This window comes from Temnothorax longispinosus, chromosome 1, assembly GCF_030848805.1.
Source record: "Temnothorax longispinosus isolate EJ_2023e chromosome 1, Tlon_JGU_v1, whole genome shotgun sequence".
In the NCBI taxonomy this organism is placed as follows: Eukaryota; Metazoa; Arthropoda; class Insecta; order Hymenoptera; family Formicidae; genus Temnothorax; species Temnothorax longispinosus.
Genome location: NC_092358.1, coordinates 27,172,839 through 27,191,892, shown reverse-complemented (window position 1 = coordinate 27,191,892; position 19,054 = coordinate 27,172,839). Strand labels below are relative to the sequence as shown.

Genomic DNA, 19,054 nt, shown 5'->3' with positions numbered 1-19,054 from the left:
AAACCGCCATAGGAACTCGGGTGCCAGCACGTGGCAGACAATGCTGCGAGTCTTTAGCGGCGATTGTTATGTAAAGCACACCCTATATATGCACCGCGCACAGTTTCTCTCGTAACGTATCGAGACGAGAAGTACGTAGGCACCTACCTACCATTCCGCTCGTGAACCTACGTACAAAGAGAACGGGGTAACTTTTTGAAATTATCAACTGCGATTTCTAACTTGGATCATTTTTCGTCGAATAGAGACATGACTATGTGAAACGTAATTTCTATCGTACCTACTTTGTTACTGAAATGTTACATTTTCTCGTGACATTTTACTAATTTGTAAATGAGTGTTAAGCTCACTCGCTTGTAATTTGCGTCAGATTTTAGGATAGAATTTTATTTATAATTTTATAAGTCATATATTTTGATGTATGTATGTGTACTTTATATCTTATATATATTTTTCTGATTCTTCAAACATTTTATATAAAGTTGCAAATTTTTTTTCTGATTTCTGTGATATAAATGACGTAGATCGTCTAAAGTGGATTTTAGCTTCAGGTGTTACCTTTGATAAATAATTATTTTTTATAAAAATAATTATATCATAAACATAATAATTAAACAAGAACGGTTGATGTAAAAAACGACAAAAAAAAACAAATGTTTATAGAAAAAATAAATATCAAAATATAAATGTCACACTATTGATTGAGAAACTATAAAATGATTATCATACTCTATAAACGGGATATCAATAGATTCATCAATAGGTTCAATAGATTGATTTGATTGAATCTGTTAACTACTTTCCTAATGTGCTAACGCACACTTTGATCAAATGCTAGTCAAAGTAATCACGAAGCATACATCAATAATGAAACTGTCGTCGTGTATGACGACTGTGAGTGATTGCTTCGTCGCAAGAAGTTAAGCAGCCTTTTATCATCTTCGCTGACACGGATGACAAAACGAGAAAATCTCTAAAGTGCCCGTACGTTTCCGGCGGGGTCGATCGCGATGATCTAAAAATCCCCCGCGATCCCACTCCGCGGCAGAATCTTTCCCGACTTGTGTCTCCGTCTGGATTGGCCACCGTGGAAAAGCGACGTCGCGGGAAAAGCCGTGGATTGGCCGTAGGGCGAGGCTTGCGTCGTGACGGAAGCGTCGCGTCCGATCGCACGTAGAATATCCAAAGCTCCACCTACCTCAGAACGCGCGGTATTCGCGCGTGCAAGCTCGCTTAGGAGAGCCGGGAACGAGAGAGTGAGCAACGAAGACAGTCATTGAGCTCGTTAAGGAGAGAAGAAAAAGATCATTTCTATGACCTGCAGTGAGACAGTGATCGATAGCTGATGAGAGGCGTCGTCGGAATCTGATAAGCGTTGAGCTTTATTTCTCGATGAACGGAGACAAAAGCGCCTCGAGTGAGATCATCTACGTGGAAGTAGAGGTCTTCGTGAAACAGAAAGAGAAGCGGGAGGAGAGAAGGGCGAGAAGAGGGCGAAGCGTCTTTTAGGTGGGGGTTGGTCGAGTAAAAGAGGGAGGCTCTTCTCGAGGGAGGAAGGGAGAGCTGCGGGCTCTGAGTGTGGTAATTCGAAAAATAAGTCTCCGCGGGCGACAAGCACACTTGACCGAAGCACACTCGAATCAGAAGGGTCGAGCACTCGGGAATAACAATTAATAACGCCAGTCTGCCTACCAGCGATCCTCTGGCTGCTCGACGGCCTCCAGGGATTATGTGAACGCGGAAGACGCCTAACATTCGTCGACCGATCCTCCGTTCTAACGTGTCGACGACGGACAAGCGAGAATGGCAGCATGCGTGACTGAGAAAATTTGACGTATGATCGTTCAATTTTTTTTGGACAAGTTTATAAGGGTGAAAAAAGTCCAAGTTTTTTGTGAAGAAAAGACAAGGTAGTGAAATTGCACAGTGAGAATCTATAACATGTGACTCGACGACCTTTCTCGTGTGTGGACAATCAATGGTGATTGTAACTATGAGGAAGAAGATCGAAGAAGAAGAAGAGAAGATCTGAAAGGAAGACATCAAGTGCATAGAAAGAACTGTTTCGAAGCAGCTGTCATTGTTGCGAGGAAGAGAACAGTAGCAAAGCACGGAGTGATGGAGGACGACAAACGCAGCGAAGCCTCGCCGAAACCCTCTCAACCGACCCCTTTCAGTATCGCTGACATCCTGAGCCGGAGAAACTCTTGCGCAGATTCGAAGAGATGCGACGTGGAAAAAATCCAGGCCGCCGTTTCCACGTCGATGAGAAGACACAATCGCGAGTACGAGCGCGTGGAGAACGAGCAGCTTGACGGAAGCTACGATCATGATCAGGTGATTCATTATCCGAGACTGCCCACCCCGGAGTTGAGCATGGCGCACGAGTTAGATATCTTGAGGAGAAACCTGGCGCAAGCAAACTTATCAAATTTCGGAGGCATCCCGCACTTGACCCAGGGAACATTCAAGAATCACTTCGAGACTCTGGGAAACCTGACGGCATATCAGCCTGTTAAGGAGCCGATGGAGACTTCTCATAGACAGCAAGACGAAGCCTTAGATATGAGTAAAAATAAATATCTAGGTACGTGATGCTACTCGCATGACTATATAAATTATCATGCATAATTCTGCAACAAAAAGCGCGTCGCGAGTTTCTTTTCATTCTGGAGTAAAATGTCAAAATAATATTATGTATTTCAATTCTCCAGCATTAATTCTGCAATACTGAATTAAGTAAAATAATTTAATCTAACGGCAGTTGATAGATAATTTCACATGCATGCAATCACAGAATCGAATTTTCTTCCAAAAACTGAGATTGTTGTTAGCAGACTATATTAAGTATCGCATATCGACCTACTGTTAATCGCGTCAAGTCTCAAGGAAAACAAAATCAATTTTTTTTGGAAAAGTAGTTAAACCGATACATAATATATCACGAGCGAAAACAATATCTTAAAAGTCCTGGAAGATGGTGACCTGCCAGAGGATCTTGTATCGGGCACGAGGATGCGGGCTTAAGAGGTCATTTGAGCAGATACGCGCGTAACAGGCGAGCTCTTTTCAAGGGTTTTTAAAGTTAACCCGAGCGCAGATAACATAATTGAATGTAATTTTAGTAGCATAAGTGGCACTCGACTCGGCAGACGTCACGAGTACCGACTACTTCTTGCACTTGTTCGATCTCTGGCCACACTCTGTTCCTCTGTGCCTCAAGCACGCAAGGATTCGCGGATTACCTCCGTTTAGACTAAACCGTTTTAGATCAAGGTTACGATCGCTAACTATTTCCGAGTAAACGTTCGTGATTGATTTATTCGTGACAGATGTAGCGCTATGTGTTCCATATAGGATAGCAATAATTCTTAGTTAATCGTTTGCATCCGCTAGCACTATATACGCGCTGCGCTACGTATTGCACGCAAATATAATGCACCATTATATTGCACCATAAAATAGTAATATTTTATATTTAATCAATTAAATTACTTTGTACCATATGCACGTTATGTACTACACGCAAGATAAAGATAGTTTAGCTTTGCATCCCCCTCTGCCCATTTTTTCGTAATATTCGCCCTCGTTATTGATACGAAAGTATAGAATTACGTGGTTGAATAGTGTTATCTTAGTATGAAGGTAAACAGATACTCTCCCTCGGACTGACTGCTTTGTGAAATCAATCATGATTAACAGCATTCATGATAGAATGCGTGTACGCAGAATTTTTATTGTGTATTCCTTTGTAATTGTTAAAAGATAAAAACATTTTTCAGCATTTAGGATATAAAATTCTAATCGTTATTCACCATAACCAGCAATTAATGTCTTCGCCCTGAATTTAGCAAATTATTATATGTATTAAAATGTGATAAAATTGAAAATATTTTATAACTTTGCTCCTACAATTGCACATATTGCAAAGAAGAAAACGATACGAAATGATTTAGAAAAGCCTTCGATAAGTCTCGATTTACAGTAGTTTCAGGATGCGTTAATAGCAGGATAATTTATAGGAAATACTGTAGGAAAAACATATCTGGTTTTTAAGAAACATCTCTTTTCTTTGTATCTTTAATTTATTCAAGAATACAAATACGCGAAATATCTCTGCGAGTCTAAAAGATATTTTTAATAGCTCGCGCGTTCGACCTTTTTCTTTCGCTGAACTTTAACCGCTATCAGGTCTCGGGTCTTCGAGAGCCGATCTCTCCCCTTGCCAAACATTACGTGGTTCAATCACATGATAACATGCCTACGCGCGATCAGTTGTACAAAACAATAGGCATCGAGTTTATGAAAAGCATTAAAATATATAAACATGACTGAGGTGTAACAAAGAAAAGCTTTTCTACAATATGTCATGTAAAATTTTATTTAATTATCAAGATAAGTTGTGTAAAGATAGCACTAAATATAAAATAAACATTACGAAAGAGAGAAAGAGAGAGCGCCTACTCTTAAGCGAAGAATCGTCACCTGAAACCGTACGATAGTATATTGTTTGCAACGGCTCGAGGGTGAAGAGGTAGACACGAGCTGGCACCGATTCAAGGTGCACTCAGAAAATTACGAGTCCACTTTCAAGGGGAAATCTCTCCAGTCATTTAATATGATAATGGATAGTCGAAAGAATATTGTCGTTGTCGCGACAAATTGTTCTTAACCACTTATTACGATAATAACTGAGAAAATCCTTCCCGATTTTCGCGTCCTTTTCCATCGCGACGGAGGAGTCGAAAAGTGTTTTTAGTGGTTTCGAAGGATCATCGATGTAATCGGAGTAAATCGACGCCACTTGCTCGCCTGGAACTGAACTCTCGATATAGACTCGATATAAACATCCATAGGATGTTTGACGAGCAACGAAGGATGGACGCATTAGCCGGACGAGATGGCATCTAGTCGACGTCGAAAGTGATCAAATATAGATCTCTCTAAATGCTCCGCGTCTCCTGCTGACCACCGACGATAAACATTGACGTAGGATGAGCGTTTCGAGCGCGAAATAATTATGATACTGTTGGAGAACTTCGCGAATTATTTGCGAATACTCTCAGATTTTAGAAAAATTTATCAAATTTTTTTCTGTATTAAATTAAAATGTATAGAAGCATTTATTTCTTCTTCGAATACGATATTTCATTGATAAAATTATTATAACGATAAATTATTACGACTCTAGGAGAGTCATCATTTCTACACTAAAAATAACATTTTTTTACATATCGAAATATTAATTGTTTATTGATTAGATGAGATCAATGAACTTGATGAATTACTTTATCATATTTTTGAGAAATCGTTTAAAATCAAATTAATCGAATCGTCTTCGCGAAGAAAAATGCTCGAAACAAAAATTTTAGCTTTACATCGAGATAAATTTTCGAAAAGAGTTAGTTTAAAGTTTATTCAAGATTTATTATTTTCAGTTTCAAATGCGTGAAAATTTCCTCATTTTAATACGAATAAAAAGAATCTACAAGTATACTTTAAAATATACTTAAAAATTAAAGCGGACTATTATTATATTCATTGTCAGTAATATAATTAATTTTTATTATCTTGTTAAAAAGTTATACGTTATTTTTTGTTCATAATAAGGGGTATGCATCGCAAAGTAGCGGATCAAGCGCGTTGCCAAGTAGAAGAAGCTAGTCTGATCTGCAATACGATTGTACTCTAGTGCCACCGGTTAAACTTAGAGGAGAATTACCGCGGAACAGAAGCGTAAACATGTCGGAGTAGCGAGTACATGTGTTAATGTTTGTACGAGACATCAAAAGCAACGAGGTTCTCTCTCGCTCTTTCTCTCTCCGATCGTTCACCGTCTCTATGGCTGCTCGCTGATGGTTACTCCGACTTTCGGGCTAAACGATTGCTTTACGGTATAGTTGCAGATTCTCGCGCAAATCCAAATATTTATCCGCAAACGAATTTGAACGGCAAGCTTGCGTTATTTGAAAAATGAGACTTCACCGTTCGTCGATATGCAAAAGCTTAAAAGCTCTGTTCTTCTAATAAATTATTTACAATACTACCAATTTATAGACATACGTTAGAATGCGTTAAGTTCTGATAAACGTAATATAAATGATAAAATTGAAATTATATTAAAGTTATGATAAAAACTTTATTTTTAAGCCTCTATTAATTTAAAGTTTACCCACACAGCAAACAATAGATCGCAATTTTATTTATGAAATAAAGTTCATTCGCCTGTCTTACAGATGAGGCGGAGGACGATACGTACGAGTCGCAAAATTCAGGCCAAAGTTTGCAGAACAGAAAAAAGCGCAGCAGGGCAGCATTCTCGCACGCACAAGTCTATGAACTTGAAAGGAGATTCGCCGCTCAAAAATACCTGTCGGGTCCGGAAAGGGCAGATTTAGCGCGTGGCTTAAAATTAACGGAGACACAAGTCAAGATCTGGTTTCAGAATCGACGGTGAAAAATCTTTGTTTTACACATTTCGATATATTCCTTGATTTAATATGAAAGTTTTGAAAAATATGAGTCTGGAAAAGTAAATTTTGTCGACTTTCTTAAAAAAATATTTCTTTCCTTTCCAATTACGATTTCATTGACTGTCGTTAATGACTTCAGGTATAAGACCAAGCGGCGCCAACAGCAGGAATTGGGCGCCCTCGTAAACTCGGGAAGCGCCAGGCGTGTGGCTGTACGCGTTCTGGTACATCCGGATGAGCATCTGAGGGGATTACCTCTTCGTGGTTCCGGACAACTTCCCGGGCAAATGTCGAGCCCGCAGATTCATCCCGCGAACAAAGCGCTCGGCGGTTTCCCGTATTATTGTCTACCGTATCACCCGCTACTCTGCCCACCCCTACATGCCACCCATGTTCAGGTACAAAGCCCGATCACACGCGATTTCGATCCAAATCAAATTTCGAAGATCAAAGACGAGAAGTGAATGATAGACATCTCTCGAAGTACCAATAATTATTCCATGTCTAAACGAAGATGATGGTACTTCAGAGAATGATGCAAAATATTATCATTTACAGAATGATACTTTTTAGATAGAAATATTGTGAGGAGTGTTGAAAACACTTTTTTAGAAAGTTTATGATTTTGTCTGAGAAATCAATTGAAGGACTTAGGCAATATGCTCAATTATATGAAAATCATATATGTATAAAATTTTTAGAATGTTTTTATTTATTATACGACTTCGATCAAGAAGCATGTTTGTATTTTTTAGAATATAAAATAAAAAAATGTTTGAAATTTGACTATACCTATACTAAATGTTATTAATAACTTATAATACTTTTAATAATAGCTTATTTGTAAAATATACTGCAATTTAACACGTTATTTCTAAGTCTTTCAATTGCATTTTGATCTTCACACACTTCACATGTGCATAAAAAGTCTCTTCTTCAGAATTACATTAACACATATAAATAACCGGATTTATCAATCATCTTATAGCTGTCTGAGATCATCGCACGCGTATTTATTATAATTCAATGGCGTTATAAAAACGATCGTGTAAATTAGTCTGTAAATAAATGTATAAAACATGAAATATTAAGTCATCTGTATATTTTCTTCTGTTATCTAAGGTATCAAACTTCAACCTTGAAAAGAAAAGTAAAATTTTTAAATCAAATTAGCCTAATAGTTTTATTAGCTTCTTATTAATCTTTTGACGTTTTTAAACTTCAAAGTTTCATATCTCGAAATGAAGAAAATAAAGATGATGTGCACAACTATATCATATAATATAAAACACCAAAGCATCATGCTTTTTATCTTGATCGAGAGGATATTGTCTGACGTAGAAATTACGACGGAGCACGATTCTTAAAATGGAAATGGGAAACGTGTTCCTCAAATTACTAACGGAATATGTGCAATTAGTAGCGGAACGTGTGTAATGTAAAATGAATTAAATATATAATGCTAATTAAATTTGTTTAACATGCGCTATGCATGTATCATGTTCAAGTTCAATTTATTGTTTAAGAGTACAGATGCGTAAATGTCTTTAAATATATGTATATCGACCAGGATTTATCGTGAAAGTTTTCTCTTTGAAATTCCCTTCCTTCCCCAGAGTCCTTTCTATCCATCTCGAAAAAAATACAAAGTTGCAGGTAGAAAATGGAGTTTTCTTAACGATATTGCAACTGATTTTCTCATAAGAGATTTAATGGCTGTGTCTGGGTGGGCCCAGCAGACATCAGATATGTTTATTCAGGAGACGGAGACGAGCAGGCTTAACCGACGGACGAGAAAAAATCTAGATCTGACACTCATCTGTTGTAAATAAAAGTGTTACATTGCCCTCACCGAAACGCTTTTTACATCCCGCCGTGTAAATTCTTACGAGACAGTTTCCGAGTGTCAAGGAATTAGTAGTTTTTAATTTATTTGTTTAGATTTCTTAAGTTCTAATTGCATGCGTACACAACATTAATAATCACAGTGATTATAGAATATTTAACAAGTTATAATTAGCTATATTATTTACCAGCATCAATTATGCCGGATATGTAAAAAAACAAGATATCTTTACAATAGATACGTACGATAAATATCTGTAAAGATATCTAATTGAATACTTTATGAAAAATAAGATAAAGTAACAAATAATTAAAAAAGTAATAATTTTGTACACGGATAGTTAAATAAATAAAAGAAATTTTAATTTTGGCAAGCAACAGAAAAGCTCTCAGATCGTCTATCATCCATTTGGTTCGTAATTCGTATTTTTGGCATTTCTGAGTATCAACAAACTATAGTGGTCGGCACATTTTTCATGACGCAAGCCACAAATTATTAAGATGAGTTTTGCGTGGCACTAACAGCAACTGTACATCGACACAAGGCCTCGTTTAGCGCAAGAGCATTATGGCTTTACAATGTTTAGAACTGTTCTAAACGAAGCATAATGGACTGCAGAAGCGACTATGAAGTCTATACAGCCCCACTAATTTTCCGTCGCGTACGTTTAAACTATCAGCACAGATTACGAGTAGAAGTCGTCGCGTTAATTGCAATCAACATATTGTTCCAATCTTTTGATACAAATAAATAGAAACTCTTTCAATAATACTACAAATCCCCGCTTAGGTTGTGAGACTAATCGTAAATAGCTAAATAAAAAGTTATAAAAATAAAATAAATCAAGTGCAAAACCCGTCCAATTAAATAGGTCTATTAATAAAACAGATACAATATAAAAAATAATTTTACTCAAATTTATTCTCTTTTTTCATTTTTAAAAAACTAAGATCATATTGTTAGGAAAATAATGTTATTATTGACTGGCAATGTTTAATCATTGGAGGTGAGTATTTAACCATTTTGAAATCTATATTAAAACCTAAAATATATTAGTTCAGAATACAACAAACCATTTTCAATCCTTAATTCAGGAATTTGCTATTGAAGGTAACAAGCTCACAATTTGAAGCAGAAGTACATTCGTTCGAGTGCACCAATGGACTTGTCCCGTAAAACAAGAAAGGAACGATTTAACGCTCAATCAACCGACGAAAGCTAATTTTCATTAGCTGTTAATAGCGCAAGACCACCCTCTCCCTTGATCACCCTCTATGGCTCTACACCTTAACCCCTCGCTACACCGTTCTCCAAACGATCGTCTTTCGTTTGTTACGAGAAAGCCTCGCGCGTTAAATAAATGGTATGGAATAGAAACTTGCGAAGTTAACGCAAAATCTATATTTGTTAAATAATAAAATATCTACTCTGTTATATATAACGCAGTTATATATAATATATATAATACATTTGAAAGTAATTATTAAGACTCATTTTTTTAATTTTCCGTTTGCCATCATAAAAAAGTGCTATAATAAAATATTTTAATTTTTAAACATTTTTAAGTTTAAATTATTTTAATTTTTTTTGTGCATTAAAGATGCTTACGTACAAATTCTTCTGTTTCTTATAATAAAAAAATATTTATTTTTATTACAGTTTTCTATATTTTGTAATTATTATTTTGTAATTATTGATACTATAATTGTTGAATATTATAATGTTGAATTGTTGGATTAGTTATTAGATAAATCGTGTTTTTATAATTTTATCATCGATTTCTCTTTTAAAGTAAATTTCCTAACACTTGGTCTTTGTTAAGAATTTGCAAGGATTTCAATTATTTTTAAATTTCTTTAGTTCAAGAACACGTTTCAATATTCAAAAGATAAAATTTCAAAGAAAAGCTAAAGATATTTTTTCAATATTTCTAACTAAATATTCTCTACATTTCAATGAATTTGTAGATAAGTATACCGAGATTCAGATTTACACTGCAAGAAGATTATCAACGCGAGATCAATTTGAATCTCATTAAAAAAAATCATACTCAAAGAGGACAATTCAGCCATTCGAGGCTACATACCGGCCATTATCAATTTTGCACGAACCATTTGCGTGCACGGTAAAAAATTCTGACTTTTTCAAGCGCCTGCGGTATCTCTTACAATGGATGTAAATCGAATGATCAAATTTAAAAGTATAATCCAGACCTTTTTCTACATAAAACATGACTTGTAATATTTTACGGATCTCGTTAGATATATTTTTAAGACAGATTATTAAAACATACATTTTAACTTGCAATCGTTGAAACAAAAAAGCTGTAGAGATATAACAGGCTCTCTTAACTAAGTAAAACAAGTGTACGATGTAAATCTGATTTCGCCACCCCCTCGAAGTAAACGCAATTGCCGGTTCCAAGTTTGAGATTTCAGTCGTTACTTTCGTCTCTGTCGTCACTTTTTCCTACCTCTCTTATATACCATTCTTCCGACTTCTGACACGCGTTTCAATTGGGATGGTTGCCAAGGAAACCTAGGAGCCGGAGTGTCACATGGACTATTGAAGACGTTAAAGGGGACACCTCTCCATTTCGCAGAAAACATTCGAAACGCGTTAGAGACGAATATGATTTACGAGTCTAACATAAATTTTTAAATATTAAATATTGCATATCACTTTATATTTCTAGATAAATTACATTTTCTTTTATATGTATATAAGATCGAGTGTTTTAACTGATCGGAAAAATAAAGCAACTTAACACCTATCCCTCCAACCCGCCCAAAAATCACTAAATTGCTTCTTTGAAATACCGGAAAAGTAGAGGAAACGGTTCCCTCCTTAGTTCGCTCGATAAGTTCTTCTTGGTAGACTTCAAGCGTCGTTACTCGTTTGATGCGATCCGTGCGATGTACTCGAGCTGATTTTCTCCCATCTCCGCAAATCCACAAAGTAGAGCAGGCATCGATGATCGAGAAAATATTTTCGCATATGTGAGACTAAATAAGAACGCATGCTGAACTAAAAAAGTTAATAAAATATAATTTTATCCTACTTCCGATTTAATAAGAAGAGTACTCTTCTTATTAAATAAAATATAATTTTATCCTACTTCCGATTTAATAAGAAGAGTATCCTTCTTATTAAATCGGAAGTAGGATAAAATTATATTTTATTAACTTTTTTAGTTCAGCATGGGTTCTTATTTAGTCTCACATGTGCGAAAATATTTCTTTTTCTCGATCATCGATGCCTGCTCTACTTTGTGGATTTGCGGAGATGGGAGAAAATCAGCCCGAGTACATCGCGCGGATCATCAAGCGAGTATAACGACGCTTGAAGTCTACCAAGAAGAACTTATCGAGCGAACTACGGAGGGAACCGTTTCCTCCGCTTTTCCGGCATTTCAAAGAAGCAATTTAGTGATTTTTCGTGGCAAAGCGCCGTCGAGGAAAATTGGCGTACGAGCGGCCAATCAGCGGTGTTTCATGCAGCTGCCGCGACTCAAAGAAATTCTTTCAAATATTTCATAGGTTTCTCGTACTTACGAACTACGAGGACAGCTTACTGCCACTACCTTCACCAGCGACTTTCTTTGTATTCTGAAAACAAAAAGAAACATTATTTATGTTAATTCAATCTCACAAGTTATATATTAAGTGTAATGTCACGTGTAATTTAATTGCATGGATATAAATGGCAGAGCAGTTAATACATTTTATAAAGAAAATATAAACTATATAAAAATTTAAAATAATGAATAAAATTTAAAACAATGATAAACAATCATTGAGAACACAACCCTCGCCAATATTTCATTGATTTAAACGTACAACATGTATAATGTTCCTTGAAAAGAAATAAGACTTATATATTAAAAAGAAACATATATACCTAGTACCTAGTATATATACTTTAATGTTATTAAATATGTATGTAGAGATATATATTTTTTATAACATTCCTATATATATAGAAATATATATTTTAACATTTTGGAAATGTCTTCTGTAACAAAATATAGAGTGCAGGACATGCCAATAGTAAAAAGTGTCGACTGAGAATGACTGTTTCATAGGTTGGTAAATCAGATATTTAGGCTTGTGAGTTTCTGAGGGAGGCGATTTCACATCCCCTGATCTCTCCAGTGTTCTAGTGCAAGCGACAAACGGTTATAGTTTCACGCACGGTAAAGCAGAATTCTCTACGACAATAAACGCATAATTCTTTTTTAAATAAATTGCTCACAATTATAACTTTAGATAAATTTCGTAAAAATTACACATTATTCCTTAGTGAAAAAGACGTCATTCAATTCAATAATTTCGCTATACGTTTATAAATAATTATTAAAATAAAGGCTGATTGTGAGTGTGGAAGTAAGCATTTTCAAAGAAATAATTTTATATTTCTAGTAACTTTAACAATAATTTTTTAATAGTTGTATAGTTAGAAAATACCTAAAAATTGAAAAAAAAGCAATATTTCAGATTACTAGATAATAATGTCATTCTTTTTAATTTTTAATCTGTTTCAATTAATAAATCAGCAATATTCAGAATAAAAGTAAACACAATTTGATTTTTAATACAAAATTAGATATTTATGTTAATGTTTCGTATCTTGTGGTCAACTTTATTAATTATATTAATACAAAATGCAACAAGTAGGTTTTCCTGTTTCGCAACCCTTTTCTAATTTTTTAATGTCGAGATGATTAATGTGATCTGTATGTAAAAAAAACCCCTCATTTATAACTAAAGTCATCTGATTTGTAGACATTGGCTCTTTTATGCATATGCTCATCTATTTGCACAGCGTCGCGTGCTTTCTCTCTTGGGACTTCGCGCAAACGTTCGTCGCGGTCCCCCTTTGGCTTACAAGCAAATAGGATCAAATTTCTATGTTGAACGTTTCGTGATTGATTATCTGAATACATGATATCGTAATGGAACCGTGCTGATCACAGGACATAGATATACGGTGCATGTGGAGTGATGCATTGATGCATCGACGTTATAAGTTTGAGAAATGCGAGAAACACATTTGATGCTCAAAAGGATTAGTTTATTTAACCTCCAAAAATTAACAACGATCTAATTCTGAATACATGGCACGAGAATTAAATGATTCAATAAGAAAATTAACCAACTTCTACTTTCGTGTTTTCCGATGAAAGTTTCATCGAAATCTTTATCTCTTTTATGCTACATAAATTTTTTATCTTTTTTGTGTAGACAACATATATCGATGAGACGATCGTACGGATTAATTTATCTCCCCAAATTGGAACCCCTATCGCAAGTGCGGCTATATAATAGGTAGATGTCTGGAACGGGATTGTGGTGCAGGTTGCATTTCGTTTAGGTAGATACAATGCGGCCACGTGAGTCTTATAAAATTAACAGTGACATTCTTATCGGCTCGTTCCCATGGCTCTTTATGGCACCAGTAGCACCATGAACGCGATTACACTGATGTAAATCGTCTATGTGGGCAGCACTTGACTGCCAGATGACCCGTCGTGTTCGCGCGATAACCCAAAAGACGCCCATGGCTTCGCTCAAGCTGTCAGAACTTACCTATTTATAAATGCCATTTCGCCATATTTCCGTATCGAACCGCGAACTCACAAGAGGCATCTGGATCAAATTTAATTCGGCGGAAATCGACATCGATCGTAAATATACGAGGTATTCAAGTAAATGCATTAGTAGCAAATACGTCACGTAAATAACATGCGTTTGATTTCTTATAATAACAACTATAATAATAACAATTTTATTGAGTAATGATAATATAACAGTAGAGAATAAAAGAAAACAGTAAAAAATAGTGTGATTGCAAACAAAGCCGAGGTAGCAGTTGATGATTCGATGCCGAAATTTAATAAACGTTGAATTCTTTAAAATCATTATTTCCTCATGGTATACTTATGTCAATCGATAAACTTGATTGCGAAATATATTTTGCTTAATATAAAGATTACATTTTTTAAAACAAGATAACAATTTAATCTGTTACTAAATATATGATTTTAAACCTTGTGCTCTTCTGGTATCTTCTTACTTATAAATAATTATAAAAAAGAAATTAATTATTCTCTAAAATTAGCCCCATGTCAAATGTAAAACTTTATTTAAGAGTCAAGATAAAATAATTCTCTATAAGTGTAGTACAGGAAAAATACAATACTTTCACATATTTGTGTTACATGTTTAATAGAAAACTGAACATTTCTCGTAACTTGATAATATACACAATTCTGTTCCTATATTCAGCAAAACACCATCTGAACGAAATTTATTGCACAACTAGCGTCTGCACTTGAAAGTCAGAGGAAAAAACTTTCCGAGGCACATAACATACGCGGAAAAGTGCTCGATGTTTCCGCAAAGGCCACTTGAAGCAATTTCCGCTCCCTTGCACGCCGCGTTATTATTTCAAAGGGAAAACCTTAGCTAACTAAAAAACAGCTGCCAATATCGTAAGCTTAGTCTTTAGTGTATTTCTAACGTTAGCGTTACTCGGTTATGTATATGTATAATAATTAAAGAATACATCTTTGATTAATTTCTTTGGTGTATTATTTCTTTTTTCAACGTTAGTTATCCTTTGCCAAGAATCAGCAATTTAATTTAACGTCGAATTATTAACCTAATGTTTTCTAACTTCTTAGATAAATGATATAAAGGATTGATGAATATCTCACCCATTTATGTTACGTGCGTAAAAAATATCGTATACATAATATAAAAAGATAAAAATATAATCCATCTCGGGAAATCCATTCTCGGGTGTTAAATTATTTTTTATCAATCATCATCATATCGATTCTAAATTAATCAATAATTGACATTGATAATTAGATTGATAATAAAATGTAAATATTTATTGATAAATGTAAAATTCTTTCTAGGAGCACATAATTAATTGGCTATTTGAAAGAATTCAAGTGATGACTTAATTAGTTGCTAAATCTAAATTGTTTTTATCAACAGAATCACTGTAGATCCGAAGACATAAACTGTAATGCGATTTTAATTATTTAAAATTTTCACATCAGATAATTCTCTTTCGAGTGCACCTACCACAACCGCTGCAGATTTTGATCCATAGGTACCTGCTCCATATAATTCACATACTGCATTTGGTAATTGGTGGGAGCAATGTAATTTGAAAACCCATACTCGCCATTAGAGACATCCATAGACATCCGCCTATCAGTCATAAGCTGTTTGTTGTCGGGCTGAACAGTTTTCAGGTCTGGATATGACACGGTTTCGTTGACGTTCGCGCATGTCTTAAATTCCGTCTTGATTAATCGATTGCAATCGTGCACATTCGGCGGAGCTTCCGTCACGAAATTGTTCCTGTATTCTGGAACGTGCTGCCTGTCCGGCATGTCGTTAAGGCTTGATCTTCCCGGTATCTCTGAATTTATTTCCGATTTGTACTCCGGGCTAATATTGGAGTCAATCCTCACTTCGTTTGAGTTGGACCTGAAATCCGGACTGAGACGAATATCGTTTGTCCTAAAGTCCGTTTGTATCGGAGCGCTTAGATCCGATCGGATATTCGGCCAGTAAGGTGCGTTGTAGGACTCTTGTACATTGGGTTTGCCATCCTTGATGAGGATCGGCACGGCGATCTTTTTCAACGGTTGATTCTTCATGTTCTGCAGCTTCTCGGCGTCCTCGATCCGGGCGCGTTTGTTCTTATATCGCCGATTCTGGAACCAAATCTTTACTTGAGTGCTGGTTAACTTCAGGGTCTGGGCCAACATTTCTCTCTCAGGTGCGCTCAGATATCTCTGCTGCTTGAATCGCTGCTCCAGTTCATAAACTTGTGTCTGCGAAGTGGATTATGGGATTATTTATAATTTAGCGCTTTGCGCTAATTTATTTTTAATATTTTGTTTTAAGCGTAATGTCTATAATTTTTTTACAAAAAATAATTTTAAATTGGAATTAAGCCTGTAAATAAAATCATTTTTATAAAATTATTTTACTAAATTCCTATCCAAATAAAATTGAACAATTTTAAGTTATTTATTAAACGTAAAAAAAATCAAACCTACTTGCGAGAACAACACTCGTGGCTTCCGCTTCGTTCTTTTACCAGATTGGCTTTTGCGCAGTTCTGTTTTGCTGGACGTAACAATATTACCTAAAAATAATTTACATAGATATTATTTTATCAGAGAATTTATTACTAAATTTTTATCAATAAAGCTAAATAAAGGAACTATAAAACATTTGAGAAGTAATTCTAGCAAAGCATATTTCAGGAGCAATTCTTTAATTGATAATATAATTTCTAAAACTTAAAAATTAATTTTATTTTTTTCATAATTCATCCTTTAACACAATATTTGTTTCTTATAAATTAGCACTATGTAATAATAGAAAAAATAAAAAAAATGCAAGTATTTACTGCAACAATTTGTAAAGAAACCGTGATATGGAAAATCTTATCTGTAAATCATTTTTCATTACTTTCGTGTAATAAAGATCATCATAAAGCACAAGAAAAAGAGATAAATCTTGATATATAGTTTCATGTTGTATAATTATTATTGAATAATTACAAATCATGAAAAAATGACATATTTTTAAATCAAACTTTTATAAAGTAAAGGGATACTTACCATCTTCAGTAATAGAAGTCTCTTGATACGGCGGTACCACCTGACTCAATTGGTGAACGTGGTTGAGATCCGAGTAATGTTGATAGCTAGGCATCGGTTGATCCTTAAATTTGTCCATTTCCCAATTGTTTTCTGGGACAACGTTGTATGAATAATACTCTTGATGCACATGTTGTTGTTGAGCTTGATTTTGATGATGCGCGTAACAATCCATGACGCCGAGTTGCTGATCTTCACTGAGAATATCACGAACGCTGAACGGAGTCGACACCGAAGAGGACAACATTCTAAAGCATTTTTCGATTTTTAATCGAGTCACTCGTGATGAGTCAAATGTCACTTTGTCAGAAAAAAATTTCGACGCATTGTATTTCTCCTTTAAACAAATCTCGTCTTTTTAAGTCAGCAACTAAAGTTTCACTTTGCAGAGCTTGGAAACTCGCTACACCATCGCGATTCAATTGTTTAATCGTATTCTGATGATTATTTCTTTAAATTTTAATTTAATAAATGTTCAAATTAGTCTCTCTCTCTCTCTCTCTCTCTCTCTCTCTCTCTCTCTCTCTCTCTCTCTCTCTCTTCGTGGAAATCTTGATAGCTTCGTTAACTGTCAAACTTGATTGCAAATTCATATATTTATCAAGAGTCAAATTCACGCACAGAAATCTTGATAGTGCGCTCACGTTGTGAACTGTCAATTTAATTACGAAGCCGCGAAGAGACTTCCAAATTTGTACGTGAAAGTCTCTTAAAAATTCGTTCGTGATTTAATCAACCATCAAAATTTGATATCAGCACACGACAAGACAAACACGTCACTGCGTCCAACGGTACATACAGTATCTGTAAAATTAGCGAGATCAGCGAATAGTCGTTTATCGATGCACTATCCCTGTTTCGGGGGATGGTCACGGTTGAGTGGTCGGGTCGGAGGGCAGACGTATAATGTGACTTGGTCTTGCAAGGGAGTCAAGTGTTGGTCCCGTCGCACAGGAACGTCATGGCTATAATACACTGATGTGAGTGTGAGGATGCGTTGGTGTACGACTGAAGATTTTCACTACCACAGTTACGTACAATTTTAACGGTAACTCTATGTGTTGAAATTTTTACGGAATAATTCATTGGAAAATATATCATTATTTTAAATTACGTAAATGTTGTAATAATATTTCTGAATTAACATTAGAAGATATTAATTCTTCAAGTGACTTTTAAATATACATATGTACATTAGAATAAATCTTATAAGACGAATAATAAGAATTGTTATAAATGTTTTAGATACCACAGACTTTTAATTCAACAGTGATTTAGGATTATTACTAAAATTTTAAATAAATAAATTTTTGAACAGCTTTTTAAATTTTTTCACAATTGTGTGTGATGTGGAATATAAATAGATTTAAATTTTATATAAATTTATATATTTTTTTAAATCACAAAACATTTTAAATCAATATTGATTATTATTCAAGCAGTTGAATCAACTTTAATTGGCTGATTAAAAAACGTTGGGCCTTCAATTCTTCTTGACAGAAATCGTATAAAAAGCACAATCGAAATGAGAGCAACGACTGCAACGTATAATAATTATTGACCTCGGAAGTGTCTGAATAATTGAGAAGACAGCAAAATATCTTTTTGCGTCGCGACAGCCATAGTCGTTGGTAACGCAAGGCGGAGGAGAGTACGAAAGACCCGCCTATACGAGACGAATCCGACCAATCGAAACATGCTGCGAGTCGTGTTTCTAAAAGCAACGATTAAACGATCATTTGCGCAATACGTTCCCTCTCGTTCTCCCTCGATTAATCATCATCGTTTTTCCTGGAAGCAGCGCGCAGTGTAATTAATTGGTATTTTTTCTCAACCATCGTGCATGCCCTCGGATAGCCATAAAGCTCATTGCAAATTATAACAAAAATTAAAATAGAATTCAATAGAATAAATGTAAAATGTGTCATATTTCATTGCACAAACGGAAAAATCAAATAAATTTTATAAAATAAATAACTCATAAAAACAATATCTCTTTCTTTAATTTTTCTAAATTTGCTGCTTTTGGTAAAATTAAAA

The 19,054-nt window shown here is 35.0% G+C and overlaps 2 protein-coding genes and 1 long non-coding RNA gene across 3 annotated transcripts in view; 1 reads left to right on the top strand and 2 right to left on the bottom strand.

The window, feature by feature from the left end:
- Positions 1–11,928, bottom strand: part of LOC139822306 (uncharacterized) — a 122,162-nt gene extending 110,234 nt beyond the window's left edge. Inside the window, exon 1 of the long non-coding RNA XR_011734485.1 lies at positions 11,874–11,928. This is a non-coding gene — a long non-coding RNA (uncharacterized lncRNA). The remainder of the gene's footprint in view (positions 1–11,873) is intronic.
- Positions 1,238–8,039, top strand: LOC139810879 (uncharacterized). The gene is made up of 3 exons (XM_071774769.1): positions 1,238–2,587; positions 6,237–6,453; positions 6,613–8,039. The coding sequence occupies exons 1-3, from the start codon at positions 2,119–2,121 to the stop codon at positions 6,935–6,937; spliced, it is 1,011 nt and encodes a 336-aa protein (XP_071630870.1). The 5' UTR covers positions 1,238–2,118; the 3' UTR covers positions 6,938–8,039.
- A 2,518-nt stretch (positions 11,929–14,446) lies between the features above and the next one.
- LOC139810873 (uncharacterized) lies at positions 14,447–17,904 on the bottom strand. Its single transcript, XM_071774758.1, has 3 exons — positions 16,976–17,904; positions 16,406–16,494; positions 14,447–16,177 (listed from the first exon to the last, which is right to left on the bottom strand). Exons 1-3 carry the CDS (start codon positions 17,259–17,261, stop codon positions 15,413–15,415), a joined length of 1,140 nt encoding a protein of 379 aa, XP_071630859.1. The 5' UTR covers positions 17,262–17,904; the 3' UTR covers positions 14,447–15,412.
- Between the last annotated feature and the right edge of the window lie 1,150 nt (positions 17,905–19,054).

Coding starts and splice junctions, on each gene's coding strand:
- LOC139810879 (XM_071774769.1), top strand. CDS start 2,119: ATGGAGGACGACAAACGCAGCGAAGCCTCGCCGAAACCCTCTCAACCG. Junction 2,588..6,236: donor GAGTAAAAATAAATATCTAG/GTACGTGATGCT, acceptor CCTGTCTTACAG/ATGAGGCGGAGGACGATACG. Junction 6,454..6,612: donor ATCTGGTTTCAGAATCGACG/GTGAAAAATCTT, acceptor TAATGACTTCAG/GTATAAGACCAAGCGGCGCC.
- LOC139810873 (XM_071774758.1), bottom strand. CDS start 17,261: ATGTTGTCCTCTTCGGTGTCGACTCCGTTCAGCGTTCGTGATATTCTC. Junction 16,495..16,975: donor GACTTCTATTACTGAAGATG/GTAAGTATCCCT, acceptor AATTATTTTTAG/GTAATATTGTTACGTCCAGC. Junction 16,178..16,405: donor CACGAGTGTTGTTCTCGCAA/GTAGGTTTGATT, acceptor TCCACTTCGCAG/ACACAAGTTTATGAACTGGA.